The sequence below is a fragment of the Medicago truncatula genome, chromosome 7 (assembly GCF_003473485.1).
Source record: "Medicago truncatula cultivar Jemalong A17 chromosome 7, MtrunA17r5.0-ANR, whole genome shotgun sequence".
Lineage (NCBI taxonomy): Eukaryota > Viridiplantae > Streptophyta > Magnoliopsida > Fabales > Fabaceae > Medicago > Medicago truncatula.
Genome location: NC_053048.1, coordinates 1,429,385 through 1,439,703, shown reverse-complemented (window position 1 = coordinate 1,439,703; position 10,319 = coordinate 1,429,385). Strand labels below are relative to the sequence as shown.

Genomic DNA, 10,319 nt, shown 5'->3' with positions numbered 1-10,319 from the left:
CCTTTGATTTGCTAAAAAATAAAGGATAGGACAAAACAACTTCAGTTGTCCAGTGTTTGATTTGTAAAATTGTTTCATGTACAGGACAAACTGGAGGCAAGGGACATGACAAAAGCTGATATTTTTGTCCCTCATCAAACCACATCACAACTTTTTGTCTCACGTACAGGTTGTCAAAAATACAAAAATAGCATTTCGTACCCAAAAATTGTATAAAACAAAAAATTATTCAATGCCATAAAAATTTGTCATGTGTTGTTCTACCTTCTGATGTGTTGTTCTATCTTATATTGTTATGTCCAGTACTTGCGTTTGGTTCCTATTTAAAATATCTCTCTATATGGGAATTCGGGTCAGACATAGAGGAGGACCTGAAATATGTTAGTTATCCCAGCAACAATGAATTACATGAGTAAATGACCCAATACTTGCAGTGAATCCGGTGTTTTAAAAACCCGAACCGGTAGTCGATTCGGCCAAAACACTGGGTCATTAGGTCAATGGTTGGATCAATTGGTCATTGATCGGACCGCATAACTATTAACCCAATCTTTATAAAAAAATATGATGATATAAATTTCATAATATAAAAGTTAAATAAACTTTTTTTATAAAAAAATTAATAAAATTTCACACATTTAAAAAACACAAAAACTTCATAATCTTCGTCATTATTTTCTTTTTGATTCACATGTATATTTTGTACCATATACTCTGAAGTCCAGATACTTCAAAATGGATGATGAACATTATCCCCTGTGTATCTTGCACTGATACATGCTTGATACTTCTCGATACGTATCAGGAGAGTATCCGAATATGAAATTTTATTTTTTTAAAAAAACAATTATGCGATACTTTTCAGATACATCTGGGATAAGAGCGATAGGAGGTGGAAAACTGATATGTGCGGGCTACCTGATGTTTCTATCATATTTGGTATATATGTAATTGACTAAGTAATGATGTTTTCTATTTAGGATATATCACATATGTAATTGACTAATTTTCGCTTTCTTTATTATTAATATTAGTTACATTTATATTTCTATTGTTGTTGTCGTCTCTTTCATCTCTCTTTGTTTGTTTGAGAACGATGAAATTGTTGATTGTTGTGTGAAGGCAATTTCATTGTTGTGCCTTATCCTTTTTCTATTTTGTTTGGTCTGGGTTTTGCACCAATTTTTTTGCTTTTGAGTTTTAGTCCATATTTTGTGTTTTGAGTTTTAATATGTAGTTTAAATTTAATTTTTTATTGAAGTATATCCAAGCCGTATTGTATCTTATATTTTAAAATTTTCCCGTATCGGTGTCGAATCGTATCATGTATCTGGGCTTCATAGACCATATAATAAAATTATAACTTATTTAAAATATTATTGCATCATATTTTCTAATATATATGTTGCTTTCAACTAATTACCGAATATATATCAAATCATATTCACATTAACAAGAAAAACTAATTGAAAAATATATTTTATAATTATCAAATAAATATGTGAGATTTTATTTTTTTAAGAATATGAGAGATATTCATATCATATAGTAATAAATGTATTAAACATGTAACATAAACGCTTCTTTTTCAAATAATGACAATCGAGTAGGTATTGGCATATATATTAGAGACGAGGAAGGCGCCAATATGTATTCAATGTCTTTGGCCTCATCAAGAATGTTCAACTTTCCTAATCATCCATTCCATCCTTTCGTCCGTTCTCTTATGCAAGCTAACCTTGGAACTCTAATTTCTAGGGACTCCAATTCTTGCCTATCACATTTTCATTCCATCAATGTTTCACGCCCACATCAACATCAACTGCCGTATTCTTTTTTCTTCTAGGAACTCCAATATTTGTTTCTCTAGCATGTAAATTAATCTTGGAACAAGATAGTACCTCCAATGGCTATTGTGCTTTACCAATAAGTGAACCACTAAAACACAAACCAACTTACAAAAGGATTATTTTGTCCTATTTATACGTATGATGAAGGAAGGCTGGTTATATATATACTTTTGTTGTAGTTTCCATGCTTGCTCTCCATTACTATCTTCATCACTTTTTGTTATTTGCTCTCCAACTGCCGCGTTTTGTTTTGCATGTGTTATCTCTAAAGAGTTATCCACGGAGAAGTTGATGTTCTTGAAGGGTCTATATTGTGAAGAAAGTAACGATTGAATTTTTTTTGGCAAAGAAGCTTAAATGTGTTAGCATTTAAGGCTTGAATTATAATGTATATTGGATGATGAATGCTTCTAAAATAGATAACTTATGTTCATTCATAGTTGGTTTGTTTATTATGGAGTATGTTTATGGGATAGGATTTGGCTATCTATTGGTTATAAAACTACAATTGATTTTTCCGTCTCCATTAATTGTTTGTATTAAAAGTACATTTGTGCTTGCTATTTCCTAGCTAACTTTGATGCGAACAAAAAAGAGTCGAAATGAAAGTTGATTGTGCTGTTTTAGTGATGTGTTTATAACATGTGTCAAAATACAAAGGTGTTGTTCATTTTATTATTTTTTATAGAGCATAATCAGGTTCAAATCTATGGTTAAAATCAGTGTTAATTGTTAAATCATTGGCTTTAACAACATGTCGTTCGATCTTTTAAACTGTTGTTATTATTCTTAATATTAGGCACATATTGTGCTATGAGTATATATATATATATATATATTTTTTTAGGAATGTGCTGTGAGTATTAGAATGAATTTTGAAATTCTTCTTATTTTTGTGTGTGTATAGTATATACTTCAGATGAAACTTTATCAAACAAATTGATACAGCCAAGTGATAAGTTGGAACGATAAAGTGTTATGCAATATTCCATGAGGATCCGGTACGGTTTGCGGGTGGGTCATGCAAGTAGAAGATTTCCTTCTAACCATTGTACATTATTGTGTGAGAACCTTATTGCTTGAAGGAATAAGAAGTAAAGTGTAGTTGATTGATCAATCGTTGAGGAAAAATATAGAGTTATGGCACTAGGAATTTGTGAGCTATTATGGATGAAACAAGTGTTGGAATATATATTTGAAGATACAATGTGAAGTTCAATTGGAGTTTTGGTTCGACAAAAATTGGGGTATGATTTTGGATAACATTCCCTTGCATCGATCGTGTATGAATTGGAAAATTGGGGCACAATTTTGGAAAGGGAAATGTTAACAAGTGTCCCTGAGACACTCTTTAAGGACTATAAGTAGTATGTATTTATAAAAAAGTGTGTAATCAATGCATTGGAAATCGAAACATTTAACTTTTTTAAAAAATAATTACTAATTTTGGAATGCTTAAAGAGTGTCCCGGGGACACTTGTAACAAGACCCTTTTGGAAAACACATCAAAGGAGAGTTTTGCGAGCAACTTGAGTGAGTCTTGGAAAACCAAAAGAGAATATTTTTGGGAAATCAAAGGATATGGATTGGTTCTCTTTTGGGGGGTTAGATTCTAGAGTTGAAAAACAATTGGGAAACACCTTTGGTGAGTGAAATCATTGAGTCTCTTGTTCATGGAATGAGATTGGGAAAAAGGTAGAAATTAGGTTTTGTCTTGGAGAACTTGTTGAAGCGAATTTCTTGTAACCCTTTTTTGTATCTCTTTGTAAGGAACTTGATCTCTTTCCCAAAGTAGGTCAATGATAGACCGAACTAGGTAAACGGTTGTTTGGCGTTGCTCTTTTTCTCTATTCTCTTTATCTTGTTTCTTCTTTTGTTCGATTGTGGTTTTGCTTTACACTTAGTTTTTAGATTAGATCTAAAATTGTTGTTGTTGCTTGTGGTTATTAGTTTACATTGATACTTCACCACAAATCTAAATTTCATTGGTGTAAGATTTGAAGTTACCGAATTCACAACAGAACTGACAACTACAGCTTATGTTCCTTTTGGGCATCAACAGACAAATGTGTTAACAAAGAGTTTTCTGTCCGACAGAATGATTCAACCTTTTTACTTGCAAGCTTGGAATAATTTATATCCACTCACTAAGTTGAGAAGGAGTGTTATAAATAAGGGTCTTGTTAACCAGTGCTTCTTGGGCATTGGTTAAGGAATCCATGAATAGAAATTTTGTCTTGGAAACATAAGGTCTCACTTTTGACTAAATAACGATTACATTACTTTTTTTGTGAAAACTTTCTTGTTTTGGATGCTTAACCATTGCCTCTGGGGGCACGGTTTAGCATTGCCCTATAAATAAATAGCAAACTCTGAATAGTAAAATCTGGTTTTTGGCTCTTGTATCATTTTGATTTACTCTTTTAAATATTTTCACCAATGCAGAGAGCCTTACATTTTTTCAGCTAAGGTATTATCAAATGTGAAGAACTTAAAATGTTATTCATGATGGAAGTTATAGAATAGGAAATACAAACATGATTGAAAAGCCAAACAAAAGGATTATCTACTAACAGATGAAGACTGGACAATTAAAGGGCGTAGGGTCAATAGGTTTTGTGAGCAAGTCTACCACTTGATCGACTGCGGAAATAGGCAGTAAGATCACGCAACAACTTTGGTTGAAACTTTTTCCCTAAAATTATGACGGTCAATTTCGATGTATTTTGTCCATTCATAAAAGTTCGAATTGGCTGCAATATAGTGAGTAAATTGGCTGTCATTCAGAAGGTAAAAGCGAAGACCTAGTATTTAGCGTATGAAAATAACTTTGAGACCGTGGATTGCTTTTTGGAGCGTCAACGATATGCAGTTCATAATTTCTGCTCAAAAAAGTTTCTTGTAAAGATGTACTGATTGTGCATAATTTTGGTGAAAATGAGAAAGAATTATCTGGAAATGTAATTTATCTTTCTTTAATATCATACTGTTGGTTCCTTTGTTAGTTAAAATTTCAAGTTCAAGACATTACAAGGTAAGCAACATATCCTACTAATTTCAGAATGAATAAAAGTACCATTTCATTTATTAACTCTTATCCATACATTTGCATTTGAAATCCGAAAGCGTAAATCGAAAAACAACGAAAAATGTTCTTCCAGTGGCAGCAGAGAGTGATTAAATACTCAAACTTAGTAAACTTCAGGTGTGTGTGCAATGAAACTGATGCATTGAACTTGACGAACGTTGTCGAATCCGATGATACGGACAAAGGCATTAGGGTAAGCAACAACAACTTCATCAAGCTCCTTCAACACTTGAGAAGCATCAGTTGCTCCAAACAAAGGCAACTTCCACATTGTCCAGTAACGTCCGTCATAGTATCCTGGTGAACTGTGGTTCTCACGGTACACAAATCCTTTCTGCAAGTAGATTAACCATGACAAACCAATTAACCATCTAAATTCAAAACTATATATATGTTCATTGAAAAGGCATTGAAAATAAATTAAAACTAGACCTCGGTCTCGAATTCCAAGCAAGCAACCCATCCCTTCCTTATAAGGTATTCAACTTCTTTGGCCAATTGTTCTCTGGTCAATGGTGGAAGGTATGAAAGTGTCTCAAACTTCTTCTTGCCAATAGGAGGCCACACCTAAAATTGAACAAAAGGGTTAACAAACTTGTGTGCATTTCTCAATGAATCTATAAGCTATTTTCATATAATCTATAAGCTGTTTTCATAAACTATCCTACTATCCTGAAGAGCTTATGAAAATATAAGATGAAAACAGTTTACAGACATGTCATAAATTGTTTCCATTATGCTAATAATAAACTAAAATAGTAGGCCTATTATTTTTCTCACCTGCATGCAGTTTACTCTTCCACCATTGCTTGTAATAGAGGTAATGTCCTTGTTGACCTTTGTAACTGGGAAGCCAGCCATGGACTTGAGTCCAACGAATGGAGCCACCGCGCCGGATTGTACCGAAGAGGCGCGGTTAACTGTAGTCATAGCTGAAGAGGAAATCATAGAGGAAGCCATTTTTTTTCTCCCTTACTTAGTTCACTAGTAATGTAAGATATACTTCTGCTTGAATTTCAAAGCCTATACTCAAACTTGCTATATATAATGTCTTTATTTTTGTATTTCCAATATTATGGTTCTAAAAATTGTGGTAACTGGTTGCTGCATAATACAATTTTGTTTGATTGTGAAAATGATAAACATTGCAGCCATTAACCACACAACAAGATTGGAAATTTTTGTGGTGCCTTATCTTTAGCCACCAATATGAAATTGCCACGTGTAGTTGTGTGACTATTAATGCTTCCATAAATATAAACCACTTGACCAAAAAACTAAAAATATCAATCGTGTATGGTACTAGTTTTTTTTTCAGGCTTTGGCTCCTCATAGGGATAAAGAATAAGTGTATCATATTTATAGCAATCGGTTTGTGTATACATTTATTTGTAGAAAATGTCAAGACTCACAAATCGATGATGAGTTGTATTACTTTGACAAACAAATTTGACATCAATTAGATGGTTAACATGGTTCAAATATGTGGTTAGTTTTTTGGGTGTAACAAACTGCAAAGATGTGGTTAATTATATTTGGTAGCAATCTATTAATCATTAAATGAATACAATTAGCCATCATTTTTAAGTGTTTAAATACACATATACTACACATAATTAATCATCCAAATTATGTTAAAATATACACGGTTTTCTAATGGTAACCAAAAAAACTCATTTGGGGTTGACCTTGTGGTTAATTTGTGATCTTGGAATTTGTTTCTCTCAAAGTTTCACGTTCGATCCCCCCTTGATGTCAGTTTCGGTGGACAAAGTCATATCGAGTAAGACATTTCCTTCCTTCAAAGCTAGTTTTCTGATTATAACATTGAATTAGAACAATTTAATTTTAATTTCTAAGTAGGAACGTGAGCATATAGTGGTTGTATAGGTCCAGAAAAAATGCAATAAAATTACAACTTCATTCTTTTCCTTTATTTTATTTCCTAGGTTATCAAAGGTGGAATATGAAAAGTAAGAAGAACTTAATAGTGGAGGTAGGGTTTCCCTTGAGATTTTGGATGCTCTATATGATCTGAGATTTTTTTTTTCTTTTCTTCGTAATCATTTAAATTTATCATCTTTGCATTTATATCTGCAAAATTATTGATCATCCATCACTTCACAATCAACATTCTTAGAAAAATGCAGCAAACACCCCAGAAGGGGAAATTGTGGTGTAAAAAAACGCATATTTAAGATTATATAATCTGAATGTCATAAAAATGTTCGAATTATATAATCCGAAAGGTATTAGAATAGAAATAGAGTTTGTTTTCACTCTAATACATACAGATTACATAATCATTTGATATAAACATGCATTTGTGAATAAATAAAATATTATAATGAAAAGATAAGAAACAACACAATTTTCAAAAATAATATTAAAAACAAAATATTTGTAGGATACAAAACAAATATTTAAACATCAAATTAAAAACATCAAATTTGTTCAAAATACTATTACAAGACCATAAAACTACGGGATAGTCCTAAGACCTCTACCACGCCTACAACGATAAACCCGCCCTCCATGAACCTTCTGCAAAATTGATTCCAAACTCGCCTATAGTGGTCCCTCTCTCCATATATCATACATCATTATACATAGCACAAATAAAGTTTCAATTGATTCTCTTCTTCATATACATAGTATCCTTATTGACAACATGCATAAGATTAATCCATTTCAATTCTAGTTCAAAATCATTTGTTGTATATTTAAATTATTTTTAGACTTAAACGCACTTTTGCCTCCCTAACTTTACATTAGTTGCAATTATGTCCCCTTATTAAAAAAAAACACATTTGAGTCCCTTAAGTTTTCCCTTTTTACAACTTTTAATTTTGATCATTAAAAATCAACCATTCAAGATGGTAGAAGGTCAAGATCGCCTGAAACTTGCTAAACAAAATACCCCGCTTATTTTTATTGTCCTAAATGGTTGAGTTTGAATGATCAAAATTGAAAGTTGCAAAAAGGGGGAAACTTAGGGGACTGAAATGTGTTTTTTTTTTAATAGGGGGTCAAGATTGCAACTAGTTTAAAGTTAGGGGGTCAAAAGTGTGTCTAAGCCTTATTTGTATTATTGTCTTTTCCTTAGGTTATACATAAAAAATAAAATAAAATAAATCTTGTCTTTTTTTTCCTCAATATACTAGCCGAAAAGAACAAGGTTTTGTTCATAACGAAAGCAATTGGAATTGGAAAAAATAATTTTTTTCATCTACCTAAGTACTTGATTCCTCTTTGAAATCATCAACTCAGATAAAATTCAAGTCTATACGGGTCTTGACCTTTCGCCAACAAGGTATTAGAGTATGAACATTGTTCGATTCGACATCACATATTAGGCGTCAGCAATAATTAGGATTATGATTTCATTGTGATTGATTTTTGAAACAACAATAACATTTTGAACAAAATTCAATGATTGGGTCATCAACTAATATTTCAATGTAAGAACGTGACCCTCCTACAATAATGGTTAGATGTCCATTTTTCAGCTATGAATATAGAGTTTCAGGCATGTGTTTGCAAAAATTAATCATAGGGAAATCATATATGTATCATTGATGATGCATAATATGTGATGTGAAATCGAACAACGTTCAAATTATGGTACCAAGTTGGTGTCAAGTCAAGATCTTAATAAATTTGAATTTTATTTGAATTGATGGTTTCATAGTGGAAATGAGTACCTAAGTAGATGAAAAGTATAGTTTTTCAAGTGTTAATTGTACCCGTTATGAACATAACCTTCTTCTTTTCAGCTAGTGAGGAGGAAGCGAACGCCGTGAGATTTTTTGATGTAAAACCTGAAGAAAAAAAATTAAAAATCAATTCAAGACTACAACAAATAATTTTGAACTAAAATCGAAATGCATTAATCGAGAAAAGGGTTGATTGAAACTCTATCGTAGAGTGAGACCTCCATTTTTGAATTGGAAATTGCTTAGTATCACGAGACCATACATCGTGATTGTCTCACAACGATATTTCATTGGCCACCCACCCTTGTATTTCGCCAAAATGCATGCTTAGAACTTTATCTCTTATCGGGACATATAGCACTACTCTTTTGCTTAAAACTATTATTGTTTGAGATGAATATGACCTCAATTGTGCTATATATACATCTATCGAGAAAACATGGAATAAATTTTTGTTTGACTCAATCGTATAAAATAAATGTAAATAAAAAGTATTATTTTTTTTCGGTCAAAATTAAAAAGTATTTCGTTTTTCTAGAGAGTATTTTTCAAAAAATTCCATAAATAATCGTTACCTATCATCTATCTATCTATCTTCTATACTATCTTGAATTCTAAACTTCGATTAACCTTAGACTTCTATTGTTCCTGTGTGGCATCTCTAAAAAATCTCCTCATCCTTTCTTAAAAATTTGCCACTTTTCATATTCTTATTCTCTCAAATTTATCAGTTATGTACAACCTCCATTATATGAATTTAATATATAATGATAATAACCTCCGAGAGAACTCTATCATTTTTAATCACTAAAGAGGAGGTTGTTATATCCCTGAATTCCATGAAGCCTTATAAGGCGCCGGGTCCATATGATTTCCAATGCATTTTCTTCAAACAATATTGGCATATAGTTGGGGACGATATTTTTAGTCTTGTCAAATCGGCCTTCCACCACTTATAAACATTTTAAACTGATCAGCCTCTGCACTATTGTCTACAAGATTATCACTAAAGTCTTACTCCATCTTTTAAGACCGATTCTTGATATTATTATTGGTCTCTACCAAAGCAACTTTCTTCCAGGCAGAAGCACTTCTGACAATGCCATTGTTTTGCAGGAAATCTTTTATTTTATGAGAAGGTCTAAAATAAAAAGGTTCTGCTGCTTTCAAACTTGATCTTGAGAAATCTTTTGATATTTTCAACTGGGACTTCCTCAAGAGTACTCTTCAAGATTTCAGTTTCTCTACTATCACAACCAATCTTATCATGCATTGCGTTGCCTCCTCCACTTTCTCTATCCTCTCGAATGGGAAAAAGATGTCTCCCTTCAAGCCTACTCATGGCCTCATACAAGGTGATCCACTCTCACCATATCTTTTCATTCTTTGTATGGAAAAACACTCAATTTCCATCAACAACGTTGTCCTCCGAGGAAACTGGGAACCCATCCACATCACCAACTTAGGGCCGAAGTTGTCCCATCTTCTTTTTGCGGACGGCGACCTCCTTTTTTCTAAGGCAAGAAATTCTCAGCTAAGAGTCTTTTCTAATTTATTTGACCGCTTTAGTCATGCTTCAGGATTGAAAATTAATTTGTCCAAGTCTAGAGCTTTCTATTTCTCAAACATTCCTCAAGTTAAGATTAACAAGCTGACATCTATTTC

At 32.4% G+C, this 10,319-nt stretch overlaps 1 protein-coding gene across 1 annotated transcript; it reads right to left on the bottom strand.

Annotated features, from left to right (window-relative positions):
* Window positions 1-4,896: 4,896 nt before the first annotated feature.
* Window positions 4,897-5,956, bottom strand: LOC25497418 (ribulose bisphosphate carboxylase small chain 3A, chloroplastic). The gene is made up of 3 exons (XM_013591996.3): window positions 5,719-5,956; window positions 5,371-5,505; window positions 4,897-5,272 (listed from the first exon to the last, which is right to left on the bottom strand). The coding sequence occupies exons 1-3, from the start codon at window positions 5,896-5,898 to the stop codon at window positions 5,042-5,044; spliced, it is 546 nt and encodes a 181-aa protein (XP_013447450.1). The 5' UTR covers window positions 5,899-5,956; the 3' UTR covers window positions 4,897-5,041.
* Between the last annotated feature and the right edge of the window lie 4,363 nt (window positions 5,957-10,319).

Bases quoted from the DNA above. Each gene is read 5' to 3' on its own strand.
- LOC25497418 (XM_013591996.3), bottom strand. From the start codon at position 5,898: ATGGCTTCCTCTATGATTTCCTCTTCAGCTATGACTACAGTTAACCGC. The intron at 5,506-5,718 runs GTGAGAAAAATA...GTTCAATTTTAG, and splicing joins GAAGAGTAAACTGCATGCAG to GTGTGGCCTCCTATTGGCAA. The intron at 5,273-5,370 runs GTCTAGTTTTAA...ATCTACTTGCAG, and splicing joins GCTTGGAATTCGAGACCGAG to AAAGGATTTGTGTACCGTGA.